This window comes from Berghia stephanieae, chromosome 2 (genome assembly GCF_034508935.2).
Source record: "Berghia stephanieae isolate SIO BIC M18660-M18661 chromosome 2, UCSD_Bste_1.3, whole genome shotgun sequence".
NCBI classification, from domain to species: Eukaryota; Metazoa; Mollusca; class Gastropoda; order Nudibranchia; family Aeolidiidae; genus Berghia; species Berghia stephanieae.
Window position 1 is genome coordinate 88,909,182 of NC_088361.1, and position 22,085 is coordinate 88,931,266.

General features: G+C 34.8%; 1 protein-coding gene across 2 annotated transcripts; it reads left to right on the forward strand.

The window, feature by feature from the left end:
* The first annotated feature begins 175 nt into the window (after nt 1-175).
* LOC144965771 (uncharacterized) lies at nt 176-20,807 on the forward strand. Of its 2 annotated transcripts, XM_078901455.1 has the most exons (11): nt 176-370; nt 6,793-6,902; nt 8,540-8,686; nt 9,005-9,157; nt 10,248-10,342; nt 10,787-10,910; nt 11,919-12,020; nt 12,837-12,905; nt 18,044-18,184; nt 18,609-18,684; nt 20,651-20,807. In XM_078901455.1, exons 1-11 carry the CDS (start codon nt 328-330, stop codon nt 20,725-20,727), a joined length of 1,137 nt encoding a protein of 378 aa, XP_078757581.1. In that variant the 5' UTR covers nt 176-327; the 3' UTR covers nt 20,728-20,807. The 2 variants fall into 2 exon arrangements, with proteins under 2 accessions (XP_078757581.1, XP_078757583.1); XM_078901457.1 differs by lacking the exon at nt 9,005-9,157 and having other exon boundaries at nt 210-370.
* The last annotated feature ends 1,278 nt before the right edge of the window (nt 20,808-22,085 follow it).

A 22,085-nucleotide genomic window follows, 5' to 3' on the forward strand; every position in this document is an offset into this window, starting at 1 on the left:
TACCTATCATTTTACTGACCGACTGTAAGGTTATTGAGATACAATAGATGATTTATTGTGTGTAGTTTTCCTCTTCATCAGTAATAATCTTAGATATGTCATATTTCTTACAGCAATTTTGAGTTATTCCAACTGTTGCAAGTATACCTTATATACGATTTAGATGCTAATAATCACTTTTAAGGATTTGTGGGGGAGTTCCAGAAAGTTGTAAAGGCTCTACTTTCATTTTCGAACTCATTTCATCATTCCAACTCTTAACACATGGAGATGTTAAAATATTGATAATTTGACAGTTTGCAAACAACTGTCGCATTAGTATTTACAATGGGAAGGAGATCTGCAAAAAAGAGGAATGCTAAACGATCTGGTAAGTTTTAAAATTAGACTTATTTATTTTTCGGAAGTGTCTAGGGCTCTAACTCTAGGCAGGGAGACTAGGGAGTTTAATAGAAATTCTAAATGTACCTCACACACTTGAAACCAATGTCATATGAAAGAGCTGGCAACACAGATTACAAAACAGTTTGAATTTTGTTTCTATCTTGATTAGAAATGGAGTTACGGCAGTTCAAAGTCTGAAATTTCAGACCATTTTTACCCCAAAATTACCATTGCAAAGTTGTGACCGAAAACGCGTGATGTTAATAAAAAATGGTTAAAACAGTCAATATGGAGTTCTTATCATATATTGTATACCAAAATGTTCGTCTTATCGAGGACAATGCATTTACATTAATAAAGAGGAAGATAAACATTTCAAATTAACACATTATTACATAATATGACGCAAATGTTACATAATCAAAAACTCGGCTAGACGTAAAAAAGAATTTGCTCTATCACTTTTGGATTTATCCCCAATATCTCACTGAAACAATTGCAAATAATTACCCTCTTTTAATTAATACATAGAGAATAAAAAAGGGCTTGAGAGTATTTAAATGAAAAGATATAAACATGTTGTGTAATGACATAATGAGTTTATTTTTACCTATGGCAATTTAATTGCATATAAATAAAATGGTAGATTGAAAAAGTTCAAATAAATTGAAACAGATTCCCTATTATGATTAGAAGGAAAGTTCTGGCTTTTAATACTTTAAAAAATTCTGCTAAACCACTTTGGGTTTATTGCTATTACATCATTTGAACTGACAATTAATATAATTTTATCCCCCCCCCCCTTCTCTCTCAATGTATGGGGGTGTCAAAACAAATAGAACTTCTTACCATAATAATTATTAAGGCTAAGACCTTTAAAATATGGATACAAATGATAAACATACCTAAACATATGGGAAAGAAACTTGATGACTTGATGGCAAAGTAAAATAAAATAAAATTAAAGCAATTGGTAATTTTAAAATATCGATATTATTAATATCGAATTTCACAAAGAGAAGAAATATACGAACTTTTAAAACAAAAACTGTAAAATGCCTATAAATAAAGTTGGAAAGTATGTATTCAAAATAAAAACATAGTAAATAATAGTACTGAAAATATTATGGACTAAATTTAACAAATACATAACTAAATTTAAAATATCGATATGAATATCGATATCGCCTGGCAGCCATGATGAGAAGATAATGTAAACAAGGCATTTCGGCGCAGAGTTAAAAGGTGTCTGCGCATCGATATAGAGCCCTGAAATTTGGCATGAATAAAGTTTAGATGCTATTCTAAAAACAAGCGTTTAAATTTTAAAAACACACGCGGTAAATAAAAAAATAAATGCATTTGAAAATTGCCAAATTTTAACTTCATATAACTTCTGGAATTATTAATGGATTTTTCCTTAATTGGCACCATTTAAAAGGAAATTGAAAGACGAAAATAATGATACCAAAATATCTGCGATATTCCTCTTTATAACGAAGTTATGCATCTTTAATTGAACCCCCCAAAATGCGAACGGCAATTTCCAGTCACAACTTTCCTATGGGCGAGTTGGGTCAAAATTTGACTGCCACTGCTGCTGCTCACTAAACTGCCTAGGGAGACCAAAATCTTGGTCTCCCTGGCCAAAATCGGCCAATTTGGCTAGGGAGACCAAGATTTTGGTATTATCACGTCAACAAATGTCAGAAAAGAGATGCAAGTTATCGGCCGGTCGCACACACAATTTTTTTAAAAAATATAAATTTATATAAAATTAATAATAATTTAAAAAATCGAAATATAAAACCAGAAAATAGAAGTTGCATTGAAGGTAAAATAATGTTTTAGAAAGACCTTATTAAATGTGATGAACAGTCAGGTGGCTCCGTAGCAAGCTGTCAGACTCCAACCTTGAAATTACCGGGTTCGATTCCCATTGTTGACATTTTTTTTTTTTTTTTTTGATTTACTTTGTTTTTGTTTGCTTTTCTTCTTTCTTTTTTTTTTTTTTTTTCAAAAACTTTTTATCATGTTTTTAAAAAGCTTCGATTTTAATTTTCTAAAATTATTTATTCGAGATCAGTATTTTTGTGTGCCATGTGTCTTTTTACTTTTGATTTTAAAAATTATTGTTATTATTCTTTAATTTTTTATCATTGACATTGTACATCGGTAATCACTAAGCAGCATGCTAAACTACAATCTAAAACTCTTTAAACCTCATGGACATATGCAGCAACATTTTCATTAATTTACCATCACCGCCAACAGAGGTGAATAAAAACGGTGCGTTGTATAAAAACGCCACCTATTATTTTCTCTCCGTGTCCAAAGAGGGCTCAGCATGCATTGTTATCTAATAAAAAACAAACTTGACAGTAATTATCTCAAGGTTTTGTTCTTGTTGCTTGGTCGTATCTTTGATTTCCATTTCGTATTAAAATAGCGTCATGATTTTTTCCGTTTTTACATAATTCTCCCACCATATCTGGCCCCGCAGTTTTATGCATCTTGGTCTCCCTAGCCAAATTGGCCGATTTTGGCTAGGGAGACCAAAATCTTGGTCTCCCTAGCCTCTACTTTTTTTTTTTTTATGCCATCCGAGCCAAAGGCCCAGCGCCAACAATGTTTGAGTTTGAAGGCTTGGGCTTGCCTAAAAATAAAAAAAAGGGGAGGCTGAGAATCAAAACAATGGTCAAATTAGGAAATTTTAAACTTTCACTTTCACAAATCTATCAAGGTTTGTTCTATAGTTTTTAAAACGCTTCTATAAGATGAAAAATTGAATAAATAAACGCATGAAAAAGGTCCAAGGTGAAAATGCAACAAATTGAATAAATACTAGAGAGGTGGGCCTTTGGCTTACCAACCTCCGCTGAATGTCCAATTCGTCTTGAGCATGCATTCACGTAAAAGAGAAATTTTTTTTTTTAAAAAACCTACCTCTGTTTCAAAAACTAGCATCTTTGAACTTTCTAAGAAACATTTTGATCTTTCGGAACTTTAGTTCGTTAAAAAATACCGGCCAATCTGACCCGTTGAGTCGAATGGAAACGAAATGTTATTGTTTACACGGTTTAAAGGATATGCCGTAAATAAGCATTCATGGACTTCCTGTGTTGTTTTTACAGTGTCACGTGGCCGTTTTGAGAAATTTGTCGTCTGCTACAAATAATTAGACGGTGGGGAGTAGATATTTTCGTTGGAGCAGAAAAAAAGTGAGTATTATTTCTTGTACTTGTAGATAGGACTCGGTTCCAACAGCAGTCAAGTTGATTGAATGAAAGAAAAAAGGCCTTTTTTATCCGCCGCCACCACCACCGTGAGAGTGGAGGGGGGGGGGGGTTTGCATGAAGACGAAAGGGAGACGTGTCACTTGGTGATGTAGAGCATGTCAAGGATGCTCGCAGGTGTTCTTAACCTCTTAACAGCGAAGCTAAATTTTTGCTTTCAGATAATAGTTTGCTTTTATCTTTATTATTGTTAACGGAGAATACAGCGTTTCCACCAAGAGAGTAGTCAGACTATCGCAACTCTGACTTCAATTGTCTATAATCGTTTTGTCGTTACTTGTCTTTTGATGAAAGAAGATTTGGTGTTAGGCCAAAGATCGAATTTCGCAGCTAAAAGGTTGCATTGCTACTGGGTTTGCTCTCTCCCTCCGCCCCTCCTTTATTATTTTTTCAACTTAGTATTGTTGATTGCTATTTCCTTTTTTATGATTAGCAAGTGCCGTAGGAGTCTCACAGGATGCAGGAGTACTGCAATTAACCATTTGCCAGTGACACTGATTTTTTTGTTTTCAAATAAGTCTCCATTTATATTATTTTATTAATGCAGAAAAAAAAAAAAGTTTCCACCATAAGAGTAGTAAGAATATTGATTAAAAGCGCTTTGAGCACGTTGGGTGGATATTGCCCTATATAAAAGCTCAAGTTTTTAAATTGTATTTTGTTTTTTGTCTTTTGATGAAAACGTTAAGATTTTATTTTTGGTCCAAGTAAGATTGACATTCGCCTTTAAAAGGTTAAGTTGTTTTGTTTTTTTCAGGGTTTTTTTTTTTTTTCAAATGCCTAGTGAGAGAGAAAAAACAAAACAATCATACATGTATCTGCAAACAGCAGAACGTTTTCATTTTACAATGAGATGGGAAGGGGAAGGGATACCACTATGCACTAGGACAAGAGAGAGAGAGAGAGAGAGAGAGAGAGAGAGAGAGAGAGAGAGAGAGAGAGAGAGAGAGAGAGAGAGAGAGAGAGAGAGAGAGAGAGATGGGCGGGGGGATAGTGCGGGGGAATGGGAAAAGATGAAAGAAACAATGGGTTGCCTGATGACGTAGGTCAAAGGATTGTTACAACGGTGTTCACGGAGCGTACTTCGTGAAATTTTAACCTTTTACAGTGACACTGATTTTTTTCTGCAGATTGCTAATGCAGAATAAATCGTTTCCACCAAGAGAGCAGTAGTAAGAGTATATTTCGACTCGGGCTTCAATTAAACTATAAATTGCAAAGTTTGTCTTTTAATGATAACATTAAGACTAAGATCTGGAGTTTGGGGAGTGTAAGATGGAATCTCGCCATTAATGGTTAAAATTGTTTTGATTTTTAAAAAAATAACACACACACACACATACACACATGAGCGCTCGCGGTCACGACAGCGAGGACCATCTATTGCTTGTGTTACAACCATTGTCTACTGATAGTACATCTAAGAAGTCACTGGTTGCAACGGTAAACCAGTTTACGTGTACGTTGATCCTGAGGCTAGATTCCCCATTACCGTGTACGTAGGTACTCCCAAAAAAAAAAAAAAAAAAAAGAGACACACACGCATACACACACACACACACACATCTGCTACGAACTAATTTTGCGCACCAATTTTTACTGCACTTATGCACCAAATTGCATACCTATCTAGGGATACTTTTTTCCATAGCTTTTTCTCAATAAACTTTTTAAAAAACCTTTGTTTTTTGTTTTTTGTGACAATGTCATTGAAACAGACGTAAGCCTCCACGATTTCGCGAGGAATGAATCATGAAAAAATTTACGATACAATTTCAAACACAACTTTTGAAATTCATCAAGGATTGTCTAGTACCGAATGTTTTTTTTATAGAAAACAAATGCATCTTCAAATCTAAACTGCTTTTGACGGTAAGCGTTAAGTTTTTAAAAAAAATTTTCTGTCCAAACGAATGATTGGTAAGGATTAAGAAGCTAAGTATTGGAAACCCCGGTTCGCCTCTCTACGCTTTGTGATTATTCACAGTCAGACAGGATCTGTCAATAACGAAATTTGGTTATTCCCAGACAGGTGGCTAAATACTAACAAAAAGTCTACAGCGAAAATATAAATTGAAAGAAATGCTAGAACGAGGAGCTTTCATTTGTTGTATTTTCACCGTGGACCTTTTGTCAGGCGTTTATTTATTCAATTTGTCATCATATAGTATTAGTATTAGTATTAGTATGATATAGAGGAGGCCCTCCGAAAGCTCCTCATGCTGAGAAATAACCCAAATATTCCCTGAACTAATTCTAATCCTAAGAAAAAATCCAACCTAGAACTAACCCTAATAGGAAAAACAAACACCCTATCACATTTACTAAGACTTATAACTAACCTCATAATAGAAAAAAAATCCTCCAACCTCGAACTAACCCTAATAGAAAAAAAAAACTAGGACTGCTTTGTACTATCTTTCAATATTTCACAAATCAAAATGACGGCCGAGAATCAAAACAATGGTCGAATTAGGAAATTTTAAACTTTCACAAATCTATCAAGGTTTGTTCTAGAGTTTTTAAGCAAATGAATAAATAAACACCTGACAAAAGGTCTACGGTGAAAATACAAATTGAAAGAAATGCTAGAACTAGAACAAGGAGCTTTCGTAAGGCCTCCCTCATATAGAAGCATTTTAAAAACTCTAGAACAAACCTTGATAGATTTGTGAAAGTTTAAAATTTCCTAATTTGACCATTGTTTTGATTCTCGGCCTCCCTCTTAATGTCAATAAAGCAACGAACTGATTTTCTCAGTCCACATCTGTGTCGTTATTTTCACTATGAATGATATTTTGATTTTTTGAAGATAGAGGCTAGGAAGATCAAGCTTTTGGTCTCCCTAGCTATATTGGTCGATTTTGACTGGCTAGGGAGACCACAATCTTGGTCTCTCTAGCCAAAATGGCCTGTTTTGGCTAGGGAGACTAAGATTTTGGCTCCCGGCGTAAAATCGTATTTTCGTTTATGGAACTGTTCCTTAATGTTGAAGAGGCGAGTTTTTTAAATTTTATTTATTTATTGCTTGTTTGTTTTTGTTGCTGTTCTTGCTTCTTTTTTTTTTCTTATTGTGTTTATCTCCATGATTATTCCCCTGTATTGATTTCAGAGAAAAAGAAAGGGTCGCAAGATGCTGCTTTTTTCAGACAAGGTCAGGAACTACCCAGTGCAGAAGAGAAAACAAAAGACTTCGGCAACATTGATAAACTTCTTGACAAGGTAATCACAGCTATCTAAAAAGATTTTCAAAGGATGGTCTCAACATATAGGCCTACATCAGGCTTGCAGACCATTATAGAAGTGTGCATTTTTATAAGCAATTTTGTTTAAAGTATGCTGAAATAATGGGAAAGTCTATTAGGACAAATTTTTCTTAAAGCAAAGGGGAAAAAAAGTGAAATTGATCGAAACTTGGCAGCTATAGTCTTCTTGTGTTTTGTCATCCGAACCATTTTCAAGGGATGAGGAATGATCCATTTTAATCATAAAATGATAATAATAATAATAATAAGTATAGATTTTTATTGTTCATAATTCTGGCAACTTGTCATTTAGTTAAACTTGCTGTAACGTTATCTGATAATGATGACATAAGATATGCAAAGAGAAAATATATCATACAGACAATTCTCTTCTATCTCCTCTCTTTGTCTTGTCTGTCTCTCGCTCGCTCGCTCACACACACACACACACCCTACAGATAGGTTCAAATAGTTTTCAATTTATTTGTGGTGGTTTGGCATTAAATATTGTCATCATTAGCTTTAGAGTTCAATTTATCTATCAATAAATCAGTCAGTCAAGCAATCAATTTTGAGAAACAGGACATGATTTGAGCTATGATATGAAATTCTTGCCCTCTTACAATTTGCGAATATGATTCAGTGAATGACAATTACATATTGGTAAATTATTGCATTGAACATTTGGGGGGGGGGGGGGGGGATTGAGATTGCCTAACTCTGGGTCAAAATATGAAAAAAATGGGAGTCACATGTTGTGGGGGCTGCTGAGTCTGCTATATAGAGAAAACTTTTCTAGAATTTGTTAGTCCATGTACAAAGGAAAATAAAAATGGTGGTTTATTTTATTCCCCATCTCCTTCTTTATGTAAACCAGCTAAGATAGTGTGATTGGTATTGCGTATATGAAGGAAACAGAAAATTTATGGTACTTATCTGATAAACTATATTTTGTTACGAATCTATCACCTGAAAGTGTTGTTTTCTTATTAAAATTCATCTGTTGAAGTGTAGAAAGATTCGTTATGATTTAAGCAAGTGTATGTGCTTTGAAAGATTTGCCTCATTTGCAAGAGTGAGAGAAGGATCTCTAATGTCACTCAATGATCATTTACTGACATTGTAATTCACAAATCACTTGGTGGGGGGGAGGTGGTTGATTTTTTTTGTGTTTTTTTTTTTGTTCCGTTTTTCTTTATCGTTTTCATTGAACTGTTTGCAATGGACATCATCATTAAACTTGTTATTTAAAAGGAACAAATGATTAAGAAATGATCAGTTCTTCCACATCTAGATTTATATTATTACATTATCAGTGAATTAGTTTTGAAAGAAAACCTTGGTTTCAACGTTGTCAAGTGGACAAGGACATTTGAAATTGTTAGAGTAATTAAATGTACGGAAAAAATAATTTCAGACTACTCGACCTCTGTATCATAATTTGGTATATTTTTTTATTTTGACTTTTCTTTATATTTAAATCTTGTGTTGATCCAAGGTAACATTTCATATTTTCTTTACCATATAAACATGACCAATTGAAGCAAAATTTATTCTCTCTAATTAATGTTCATGGTGTTTTTCCCTTCCTTTTTTCTCTCTCTCTCTTTGAAGGCTGAACAATTGATTGACGAATTTAACTTTGAGTTGGGCCAGAAGTTTTGTCAGCGGGCTCTCGAGATTGAACCCGACAATGTCAGGGCTTTGGAAACATCTGCATCATTACTCATGGAACTTGGGAACACAGAATCAGCTAAGCATGTAATAATTTGTAGTAAAAAGATTTTGTTGTGTTAATTAAAAACATTTACAGATTTGTTTAATAATATTTTGTCTTTTTATGTCGTTTGTTGACAACATTTTTTAAATAAAGGCTTTGATTTGTCCTCGAAGGAAAAACTGATACTGATATATGATTGATAATATATTATCAATATGATATAGCAAAACCTGGTTACAAAAATAGAGATGTATGGGGGATTTGTATTTAAATATTGTTTTCATTATTAGTAAGAATTGTTTGATGAAAATTGGAAAAAGCACTAAATAATCAATGAAAATTTAAAAAAATTTTATCAGTGTCTAGGTCGAGCTGTGGAAGTATGTCCTGAATCCGGTTTCTCAAAGTATATGAACTTGGGACAGCTGATGGTTGGAGCAACAGCTGTCCAGTGTTATCAGAAAGGCATTGAGTTGATGATAAAAGAAAAAGAAACGCAGCAAGCCGAGGAGGTTTTACAACATTTCCATTTTGAATCATAAATTTTTATGTACAAAATAGACCAAATATTGTTCTGATTTTTAAAAAAATTGTCTTTATAATCAATGTTTGTCCTCTCTCTCTCTCTCTTTCTCTTTTTTATTTTATTTATTTATTTTTTTTTTTTAATTGATTTTGTAAAATGATGTTCATTAATTATTTTTTTTAGTTCTTGTTAAAGGTTTTTAGATAACATATTTTTGTATTCTGATACTTCATATCCTAATACTATTTTCAAAACAATTGCTGCCGTAAACTAGACTTTGGCCTCTAATGGATGATATAAATTTGTACTGATTTTATTAATTACTTATGTCTTACAAAACATCTAAAGGCAGGTCTCTTTGCCAGAAAATATAAATATCGACTTATACAGAACACGCCTAAATCTAAGTTTAATTCTCAGTTTATTTTAATTTTTACCTTGAGTTTAAATAGTTTATTTATATCTGAACCTTTTGTAAAATTCAAAACTTCATTATAAATTTAGAAGTATGCAATTCTATTTTTTATGAAAGGATGTGGGGGGAGGGGGGGTGGGGGGGGGGGTAATTTGGTTATTTATCTTTTTATTTATTTTTTCTACAAATGTTTTTAGTTAGAGTATATTATTGATATTAGTGAAGGGAATGAGTGTAGTGTGTGTGCGTGTTTGTGTATTCTTAAAATAGACAAGTGGTATTTTGAGTAATCTGATTACTGAAATTGGAAAAAGCCACAGGTTTAAGACCAGTTTTGGGTAATTTAAAGTTGAATCCTTGGAGAATGCGTTTTAATTTACGTAGATTGTTTTCACTATATGTAGGTGTAAAATAATACCTGGCCTGTAACAGCATTGTCTCAGTCAAAAAGAATTGTAAGAATGCCTTACCGGCATCACGTCTCATCCTCAGTGTTAAGTGTTGCTGTTAGCCTTTTACCCCTTGTAACGTGCTTAGAGAACATGTAACATATGTTGTAATTTTGAAAAGCTCACATTAAAAAATTACATCTTCTTTACTTTTTTGTTTTCCAACTTTTATGGTTAATCATAAACTATTATTCAAATGCAATATATTTTAGGTTGCTGCTGCCTGTAGTAATGAGAGAAACATCACAGATCAAGACATAGCCAGTGGTTATTGTGCCATTGCTGAAATATACCTGACAGATTGTTGGTGGGTCTTGTTGTTGAAATAAATGTTTTTTTTTGTTGTTATTTTTTGCATTTAATGTAGAAATAGAGTTGTTTTGTGTATAACAAATCAAAACATTTGTAAGTGAAATATACCTGGAAAACTGCTAGCGAGTCTATATAGCTGGATACTATTATCAATGCTCATGGAAAAGTAATTGCCTTCTTGTATTTCCTTCTAAAATAAAATAAGATAATTGTCTAATCATGAACTAATCATTCAACATTATGGATTGTTTATTTGTTTTTTCTTTTTGTGGGGTGGGAAAGGTGGGGGGGGGGTGATAATAAATATTTTTATCGCGCTCATTGAGGTGACTATTTTCCCATTTTTAATGAATTTCTTAGAATATATCGTTTACCGTTTAGAAAGCCAACAGCATTGAACATTGATAAAAATCTGTCTGCTTTATTTTCATATTTTTAGTTTTGATGAAGAAGCTGAGGTGAAATGCAAAGAATTTATAGACAAAGCATTAGAATATGACAGTGACAACGTGGAAGCGTTACAGTTAAAAGCAAGTTTCTTGTTGTCAAAAGATAAAAAAGAAGTAAGTCAGATACATCTTCTTAGAGAATATAGATTATGGTAAATAACTTGCTTTTTTTTTTTCTCCCCTCTCTCTTCAATGAAGTGTATTTCTATAATCTCCTTGCTATTAAAGAGGATAAATACTTATTTTCGATAAAAGTCATTTTAATTTATTAATAATAATACTATTTTTTAAAAACAAAAAACTTGAGCATTTATATAGTGCAATATCCACTAAACATGCTCAAAGCACTTTAGTCCCTAGCATTGACAACACTTGACATGTGAGACGAGACATGATACCTGTTAGGCCAAATTACAATTTTTATTTTTTTTGAGAGAGGTTAACGGCCCATACTCATTTTACACTTGAGTGTTTGAGAGAATGTGAGTAAAGAGCCTTTTCTAAGGATTCAACTGTGCGTCGCTCAAAGAGGGACTTGAACCCTGAACCTTCGAGTCGGAGGGCAAGTGTCATACCACATAACCTGTTTACAGCACCAGCATGTGAAATTAAGATCATAGAATGGCAATTAATGTGTTGTATTGGTGTACTGTAACCCACTACAGTAGCTCTTTTTTTTTTTTTTTTGGTACAATTTTTTTATGATTAAGCAGTGGTGCCAACCTTACATAATAACATTTTTTACACTCTTTCATTCATTGTACACATTTTGCTGAGGATTTTATGGATAATTAAATTTCTATTTAACCATTATTAGCATTCATACAGTTTTTTGGTGTACTTAAACACTATCTGTTTCTTGGCCTAGAAGTTCATTGGCCGGGTCATATCAGATTTATACATGGATTCTGGAAGTTGATACCATTTCTATAGTCTATAAAGTGTAAGCTTATTTAAATATTGATATTATTGCTAGTATGGTCTAATTGCCTTTTATCAGATTTAGCGCTAATTATCGTTTTTGCAGAATTGTTCGCATTTTTTCAAAATTTTACTCATTTTGGCTCTTCATTGTACGTATTTACATGGGCTAAATAAGTATCTTTTTTTTTCTCCTATTAGGAAGCCAAAGAAATAGTAAAAAAAAGTGTTTCCCTCTGGTTGCCTAATCTAGAGGTGGCTGATACGGAGAATACACCTGATGAACAATTTGACCCAGTTGAAGTAAGTCTTGTTCTTTGATATTTTCAATTTTATCTCTTACTCTATCATGTGCATTTATAAACATGCATCCTAAGTGCATATGATCAGGTCTCCTTTTCTTATATTCACTGATGTTACGGTTAGCCAAATGTAAAGTTTTAAGTGATGTGCCAGCTAAGTTTCTACAGAATGACTGTAACAGAAGAAAAAAATTTAAAAAACAAGACCACATTGTTTACATTAGGTCTTGATACGTACATCTTAAATGTTAATATTTAGATAAAAGACCGAAGAGTGTTGTTTTTTGTTGTATATTTTCTTATGTTGGTTGTTATTTTTCCTTTTTTTTCTCTTTTTTTTTTCTTTTTAAATTTGAAAGTTAACCTGCTTCACGGAGGAGAGAAAATAATTTCACCATTTGACAGTCAATATGTTACAATAAACTTTTTTTATAAAATGCAGTGCAAACCACAGTCATCGAGATGTTGTTTTTAAGAAAATGTTTTATTTAACACCCCTTACAAAACTTAAAATAGTGTTTTCCAATTTACTGTACTATGTCCTTAGTTAGCAATCGTTTCCATATTATTGTGGGGTAAAATTTCTCTTCTTAATTCTCAGTCATTTGTATTTTTATTGTGGGGTAAAATTTCTCTTCTTAATTATCGGTCATTCATATTTTTATTGTGGGGTAAAATTTCTCTTCTTGATTAAGAGTCATTTGTATTTTTATTGTGGGGTAAAATTTCTCTTCTTAATTATCGGTCATTTGGACTGTTAGTTTGGGGTAAAATTACATCTAATTCAATCTTTCTTTTTTTTTCTCCCACTTTCAAGGTGTGCCCTGTCCCATATGCTTCTCGGATGCAATGCGGGAAACTTTTGATTGAAGTAGAGGAATATGAGGTTATTATCTGTCGTTATTTTTAAGTCATTTGTATTGAATATGTGTGATACAGCACTACTGCATCTGCTACATAATTTTGTTGAATAGCATCACTTTGATGTTTATGTCTTTTGTTCTTACTTACTTACTTACTTATCCGAACCAGCGACCACCTGAGCTCTAGCCCTTCGGTCTTGTGCCATGACGTAGAAGTTAGACGTCTTTTGTAGTTGTTCCAGGTGACTATAAAGTGTGTTACTGATGCTTGGATTTGGTGGGAGGAATGTGCATCTCAGATCTTCAAGAGGTTGACATTCAAGCAAGTGGTGTGTTACTGTTTCATTGGGGTGTTGACATAAGGGGCAGGAGGGGGATGTGTCTTTTGTAATTTTGCTTAAATGGTTGTTGAGCGGTATGTGTTGTGTTCTTAGTTGAAAGATGATGCTTTGCTGGTGTCTTCTGAGCTTATTTAGGCAATCAGTCTTTACAGGAGTGGTCATATGGGAAAACATACATCTACCCGTGGTGCTCATTGCCCAACTGTTCATCCATTCTTCTCTCTTATTTGTTTTGATTATTTGTTTCGCTGTGTCTAAGGATACTGGAAATGATGGTTGTAAAAGTGTTGATCCGAGTCTGGCTAGTCTGTCTGCATTGTCATTTCCTGGTATATTTGAATGTCCCGGTATCCACTGGAGAGATAAGTCTACTCTGTGTGTTGTAAGGAATTCATCTAGTTGAGATCTTAAACTATTGAACGTTGAGGAGAGTTTATCTAAATCGAGAGCTTGGAGAACCGATTTGGAGTCTGTGAAGATGACAGTGTTTTGAAGTTTTGAAGGGTTTAGCTGGAAAACAGAAGAGAGGTGTCGCAGTGAGGCTTCTATTGCAACTGCCTCTGCCTCGTAGTTTGAGCAAGAGCTTCCGCAAGAATTGTGGATTTTATCACAGGTTTTATCTGGGTATTCTACTACAAACCCATACCCAGCATTTTTAGTTCCTTTGTGGGCAGATCCATCTGTGTAAACATGTATCCAGTTGTCTGGGTATTCTTGTATTGTCTTCATTGCTAATGTTTGTATATCTGATTTGTTTCTATTTCTTGTTGTTTCTTCTACGAGGTAAGTCTTTATTTTTGGAAGTTTTAGTTCGGCGTGTGGAGGTTTTTGACTGATTAAAATAGATTTTTCTCTGTTTTCTGGGAGTCTGTGTCTTTCATTCAAGTTGTTAGCAATGTGTAGCAGGGATTTTTGTTTTAATCTTGTTCTTGGTTTCCATTTCTCTGCCAGAATTCTGTTTGGATGGTTTTCCTCTTTTCGTTTGTATCTTTCAACCATTTCAAGCACTGCTGATTCTCTGCGAAGTCCAAGTGGTTCCACATTAGTATGTATTTCACATGCTGCTGTGGGTGTCGATCTCAGGGCACCGGAGATGAAGCGAAGGGCTTGGTTTTGTACTCTGTCCAAGGTTTTGTGTGTGTTTTTACTACCTACATTTTGGAGGGCTAAATTGTAGTCCATGACGGAACGCACATAGCCTAAATAGAGTTGTCGAAGCGAGTTTTTGTCTGCTCCCCAATTAGTACTGGCTAGTCGTTTTAGTAACTGGAGTCTCCTTGTGGCTTTGATTTTTACATTCTGAGTGTGTTTGTTCAGAGATAGTTGTCTGTCTAACTGTATGCCCAAATATGTGGGGTTTTCTTCTTTCGCGAGTCGATGGCCTTGGATGGAGAGTGTTATTTCTTTCTTGGAAACAGGATGGCTCTTAGTAAATATAGAGTAGACTGTTTTATTGCAATTTACTTTTAATTTCCATTTATCACAGAAGGTGTTTAAGCTTTCTAAATCTTCATTTATTCTATTGGAGGCTATTGGTAGGTGCTTTGTAGTATACCACATAACTAAATCGTCAGCATATAGGGCCTTTTCTGTCTGTAATACTTCTGGTAGATCATTTATAAAAATAAGAAAGAGAGTACAGCTGAGGCAGGATCCTTGTGGGAGACCTTCCTCTAATACTTCTCTGTTTGACAGTCCGTTATTAATTTTTGTTTGGATTGTTCTGTTACTGAGAAATTGTTTAATCCAGAAGTAGAGATTTCCATCAATTCCGTAGTCCATCATTTTTGATAACAACCCTTTCCTCCATACTTTGTCATAGGCCTGTTGGAGATCAACAAAAACCGCGACTGTATGTTTTCCATCTTGAAAGCCATCAATTATTTTTTGACTTAATCTAAACAATTGATCTTCTGTTCTTTGCCCTATCCTAAAGCCTGCCTGATATTTATTTAGTAGGCCACATGTCTCCAGCCACCAGTATAATCGGTTATTTACCATTCTCTCAGCGATCTTTCCAACACATGAGGTGAGAGATATTGGTCGGTAACTTTTCGTTTCGTCGGGTGGTTTATCTTTCTTTAAGATTGGAATTATAATAGCATTTTTCCATCCCCTTGGTACTATTCCTGTCTCCCATGTTAGATTTATAAGTTTGAGAAGCATCTGTTTACCTCTCACGCTAAGATGCAGGAGCATTTCATTGTGTATCTTATCTGGTCCAGGGGATTTCCTTAACTTGAGTTTTTTCATAGCTCTGTGAAGTTCTGACATGGTAAAGCCCTCTTTGAACAGGTATGAGATAGCTTTTGGGGCCTTTTCTTGATGTTTAAGGTCTTTAATCAATTTTTTGTCCTTTTCACTTCTTTTTGATGCCTTGTTTACTGAAGCAAAATGTTTGTTGAAGATCATGGCTTTTTTTTGGTCATCTACGATTGTTCCTTCTGTAGTTTTCATGGGCTTTGGGTTGGTTTTCGGGGTTTCATTGTTAAGATTATTAAGTAAGGCCCATGCTTTTTTCCCATTTTGATTGAGGTCAATATTAGCGCATGTGTCTGCCCATTTCTTTCTTTTAGCGTTGTTAATAGTTCTTTTGACAATTGCCGATGCTTTATTGTACTCAATCTTGTTTTTAATGGTTTTGTTTTCCTCTAAGTTTTTCCTTGTTTCCTTTCTTGCATTTACTGCTTTTTCAATTTCTTTGCTCCAGAAGGGTTTGTAGTTCTGTCGACTACCTCTTGGAATTCCTGCTTTTGCAGCTGCAAGAATGGCTTTGGTGAGGGCTTCGTTTAAATGTTCTACACTTGATGTATCTGTAATTTTTGGAAGCTGGTCATCTAATGTTGCTGTGAAAACATCCCAGTTTGCTTTCTTGAAATTCCATTTGGATTTCTGCTCAAATGTTTTCTTCTGTGTTTGAACTGTTATTTGTGTTAAAATTGGTTTATGGTCACTGCCTATTTCATCCAGGACTTTAATGTGACAAGAATTCAGAAGGTCAGAGGAGATGATGGTTAGATCGGGATGACTCAGGGACATATGAGCTCTGTGAAGAAGGGTCGGGACTGAGTCTGCATTTTGTAAAATGGTGAGGTTGGTTGTATTGCAAAGCTTTTCTAGTTCTTTTCCTGTGTTGTTTAGATTTTTGTATCCCCATAGTGGAGAGTGGCCATTGAAGTCACCAGCAATTATTGTGTTGTTGTATTGGGAACTGTTTAGATCTGTTAGGTTTATAGTACACCGTGGAGGGTTGTAAATGTTGTAAATGGTAAATTTCTTATTTAGGTGCCATAAGGTGACTTTCTGTACATCAGTTGAGTTCTGTGATGGTTTAGAAGTAACATCTCCCGTGATGTCATTTCTTATATAAGTAATAACACCACGGCAGTCGTCACATTTGCAGGTATAGTATGTATAACCAGCAATATATGGATCGCTATTTTTATACAGGGTTTCCTGAAGTAAAGCAATGTGAACTTCCTTTTCATTTAATAATTTCTTCAGCTCTGTCTTTTTATTCCTGATTCCACAAATGTTAATTTGTAAAATATTCAAATGTTTGTGGAATTTCTTTGTCCCAGTAGCTGACTTTTCGCGCAGATCAGCCTGGGTACTCACTGTCTGGCGCGGACCTTTTTCGAGGCGACGTCCGAGCTCGTATGCTTTCCTTTTGTTTGTCATGGCATGCTGGGGAGTCTCTGGTCTGTCTTCCCACCCTAACCTGTATTCCTTGTCAGCTGCATAACATCAGGAATTGAACTGCAGATGCATGTTCCTCATATAATTAATTTTTATAGGGTTTAGTCAAGTAGCCTTCATTTTGTCTTTCCCACAGTCTCTTTCATGATTGACGGTCGCCCATTCCCCGCCACCTACTGTTTCCTGGCTTGCAGTTATCTATTTCAGTTATTCTTTCTGCTTAAAGGGCCATATTTCATAAACAGAGGATCGTCACGTCCTGGGTCATTTGTGTCGATGAGAGATTCTGTGGGCCTAAAACAAAGGGATACCAGCCCTTTCCCCTAAAAATCTCAATTTTTTAAGAAGGATACATGATTACAATCAATCACAGATAGTCATACAGAAGACATGGGCCACAGGTCGACCAAAGAGGGAGTATAGAAGTGTTAAAGTTACAGCACTAGGAAACAAGTATGAGCTATAGGGGTAGATTAAGAAAAGTAAGGACATACAGAGGACACCACACTACAGAATGAGTGTGAGGTGGGTGGGTGAGGAGCAGAGCGTGTACCACTCATCGGTGGGTTCTGTCTCCTGCACCTTAAGAGGAAGGGGTCCCACCTACTCCCTAGCCCGGTTATACCGCCGGGGACTCGGTCGCGCCCATAACAAACTCAGTAGAAACGGGGAACACCACGGGAAGGTGCTGTTATGGACACAATAATGCATGAGAGGCCATATGCAATAATCTCTGTCAGACAGGATTACGCGGCAATCAATGCACCTGGAAATGAGAGGTGTTGGGTTCGAAATGCACATCAATTTCCTTTCAGCAAGCGGGACGTCCGGCCCAGACCTTGCAGCTCCCCTGTCTTTTGTTCTAAATTAGCAGTTTGAATCTCTTTTAGAATCTTACAAATTTCATAGTTGAAAATGTTTTAAATGCTGTATATTTACCACCACCCCCTCCCCCGCTCTCTCTCTCTCACACACACACACACACACACACACACACACATACAACATCGCACGACTTTTAATAATAATAAAAGAATGCAGTGAGAAAATTGCTGGGATGTCATAAAATAGAGCTCATTCATCTAACATGCATAATTGGATATGTACACTTTACATTGCAGATGGCAATTGATGTCCTAGAAACACTTTTAGATGAAGACGATGAAGTACCAGACACATGGTACCTACTTGGGTGGGCAAACTATTTGCAAGGGGAAGAATATTACAGCAATTCAAGACATTATTTGACAAGAGCAAAGGAGGTATGAGTGACAAACTTATTTTTAGCTTATTGCCCTTGATCGGACCTTAATCCCAAATAAATTCTTTCATTAATTTCTATAAATTTTAAGTTGGAAGACTACTTGCATTGAACACTTGAGTATGGTTTCCTCAAACTCATTCGACTATCCCGAAATTTTTCTTCACTATTTTTTGTACATGGTATCCTCAAAAACTATGGTTCCCTTGAACATTTTAGCATGTCCAAGTTGCTCTGAGGATACTGTGCTCAAATGTACTTTTAAAAAGTGCTAGAGTTAGAAAGGGAGTGTTATCCATTTTCTATGTGGTCCTTGACTCCGAAAGTTTTGCGCATTATTTATGAAAGATAATTATCATTTTTATAAATCTAAATTCTTGGAAATATGTGTAACAGATGTTTCTTTTCTATTTAAAAATAAACAGGTATATGTAAAAATAAAGCATGATGACCTGGAACTTATGAAACACATTGACGAACTTTTGGAAGAACTTGGACCAGGTAATAGACTAGTTCCCCATTACTTTTTTGTTATTTCTCTTCCTTTCACTTTCAATATTATTTATGTATACAGAGAAAGCCAGTAGAATCCAAAAGGGGCTAAAACAAAAATGTGGATAAAATGAAAACGAATTGAGATCTTGTATTAGTTATGGAAAACCCTCTTATCGAGTCATGGCTTTATTGGCAAACCGAGAACTTTAAATCAAATCATCACTCTCTTTTTCTCATTTTGTCAAATAAAATGTGTTTGGTGTCAAATTAAATCTCAAATCTTCATCTTTTAAAAAATGTTCATGCTTTTTTCATAGGATTTGCCATTATTTCATAGCTTTGAATTGAAGAAGAGGACTAAACTCCAATTTTGGAACCGGCGCTCTGCTACTCGAACACCATAACTGACAGTCGTCTTTTCTCTCCATTCGGCTGATCGCGTCAGTGCTATTAATAGTAATGTCAATGGCAGCATCAGAAAGAAAATTGAAGCTTTCATTCAATACCAGATTTGCATTTTTATGAATTTTTTCAAAGTTTGAAATTTCAAGTTAAAAAAATTAAAGAAAAATTTAAAAATTTGGACGATTCTGGTATCAAAAATTTTTTTTTAATCTCAGCTTTAAAATGATGTACACGAAAGCAAGATTTATAGCTTTGCATTCACCAGCCAACCAAAAACAAAGCTAAAACTACAACATTTGCCCTGTTCACTTCACTCATACGCTGGCTCAGGCAAGGGGCACGATCACTGATATTTTGTAACTTTGTGTTGAAATTGACAATTTTGGCTTTGTCGGGTAAAAATTATTTCTATTTTAGTTGAGCTCAGGAAAAAAATACACATATTGTTTATAAAAAGATGTGTGTTGTTAGAAAGTGTCCGAGGTCTGGCTTTATTATTTATGAAAATATGGCATTTTGAAAACGGACAAAAGGTTGCTTTCAAAGTAGACTACATTTGGGGGATTTTCTACAAATTTCGAAATAGCATATCAACCGATTTTAATAATTTTTTGTACCATTTTAATCAGGAAAAAAAATTCTACCTATTGTTGGGTTTTCCGTACCTACTTGTATTTTTAACTTCTTCGTTATTGTTAACAATCTGATCTACAATCTGAATCCATAATCCTTTGATAAACCTAAAAGAATTACTGAACCAAATTTGTACAGTAACCAGTAATAATGCCAACAATGGTAGCCAACAAAACATTTATTTTTGTTTTGTTTTTAAGGGTTTTACAGCGCTTGCAACACTTTAAGGTTATATCAGCGCCAGTAAAAAGGAGAAAATGGGATAGTTAAAAGTTCTAGAATTACAATTAAAGCACACAAGAAAAGGTAAGACAAAGGAGAATTGGTTCAAATAGGAAACAGATGTAGATTCCAAGAGCAAACCATCAAAGTACTAAGTTTGAGACCACCTAAAAGTCTTACCCAGACACCAGCACAAGACCCAACTAAGAGGAATACACTCAAATGTTTACAAATCATGTTAAAAATAAAAAAAATAATAATACATAACACAGAGATGATTTACAAGGAAAAAAATATAATCTCCCAAAACTATAACTACTATACATTCGACTGTTTTCCTCCCAGCCACCTATCCGACCAGGGCCAGGACAAAACTAATTAATCTCATTCCAAGACAAAGATAGAAAGCATGTTGGAAAACCGATACAGGGGGATAGAAGACACAGTATGTACCTCCCTGCCCACTATGGGAGGTAGGAACCCCACCCAGAACAAAACATTTGTGTAATGACGGTTGGGGAGAATTGATTCAGTGTTTCTCTGCATCTGCCCATTAGCAGCAATAGAGAGCTCGTTGATATCTCTATAAATATTGTGTTCTAATGTTTGTTGATTCTTTTAAATCAAAAGAGGCATTCTGATTATTTAATCACAGAAAAATAAATATGAAACATCAGGCATAAATACATTTTCATTTGTTTTATTCATCTAGATCCAACAAACATCACAGAGAAGAGTCTTGAAGATGAGATTGCAAGTTCAGAAGAGGAAGACATGGATGTCAAATAAATTCATTAATGAAATATTAAAAATTATAATTGTTTAGAAAAAAGGAGCAATGTGATGGATTAAATGCATACTATAAATCATATTTCTGAGTTGTTTTAATTCTTTCTCTCTTATTGTAGAAAACACTACAAAGATCAGTTCCAAGACCTTCCAGATAAAAATTCTTCAGTAAACTGGCAAATAATAAAATCAACTTAACAAGAATAATGAAGTAATGTAGTGGACAAATGGAAAGGATAAAATAGGAAAATTCACTGACCTAAATAGCTTTAAATTCTTTTGTCCAATTTTTGTTTACAACAACACTGTTTCTATTTTAAAAAATTTTGATGACTTTAATTTATCAAAGCACCAATAGCAATATGCAAGAGAAAAAATAAATAAACAGCTTTCCTTTTGAAGTGGGAAAAAAAAAAAAGTTTCAATTAGCTGTCCCTCCAGGAAAATGCGGGCGTATCCTTTGGCCTTCCGCATCGGTCAGCAAAAAAGCTAAATAATTCCCACTACAACTACTGCTACTCCTCCTCCTCCTACTACTACTACAGTACATGCCGGCATAAAGCACTTTTCGGACTCAAGCACGTTAAACTGCTCTTACCTAATTTTTACTATAAAAATTGCACGCCTTCAAGCACAGTAACTTCGGCTTCGGGCACGCTTCATTTACAAGACAGTGAATACAATCACCGGGCCGACATACTACGTTTCAACAATGACCCATTAAAATTCGAACAGCGCAGCGGTGAGTGTGTTAAGACAAACACAAAGAACGTAAGTAATAGTAATAGAGCTACACATCTAAGTATGCGTGATGCACGAGTGCTGCATTGCCCTGTGCTGTGTGGGTAGTGTGTGTGTAGCTTTGACACCCGTACACAGCGCTGAGCATAGCCGAGTCTCGTGCGTGCTACACACACTTCCCGTCGTTTATAAACGGACAGTGTTGCCAACCTGGCGTATTTTTGCCATCGAGTAACGGTGAAAAATGGATGGCGGACTGATGAAGAAGTAGAAGAATCAGCGGTCAAAATGCCTTCTTCCTCTGAGCTGTTGCAAAGCCTGAACACTATTTGTTTGTTCATGGAGTTTGCTGGCCTCGCATCTCAAAGTAAATTTGAGGCAATTACAAGAGCTGTACAGTAGAGTGTTATTTCAAATCGAAAGCAAAGCACTCTTACTGATTATTTCCCCTCAAAATGAAACAGCCCTGATCCTTCCCAACACCCAACTTTTCCACCATGTCAAATTATTCCATGTTTTTATTTTCACTACCTTTTCCATACCTTTTGATTTCTTCATTACTCTTTCCTTATTGTTATTGCAATGATAAATAAATAAATAAAACAAAAAAAACAACA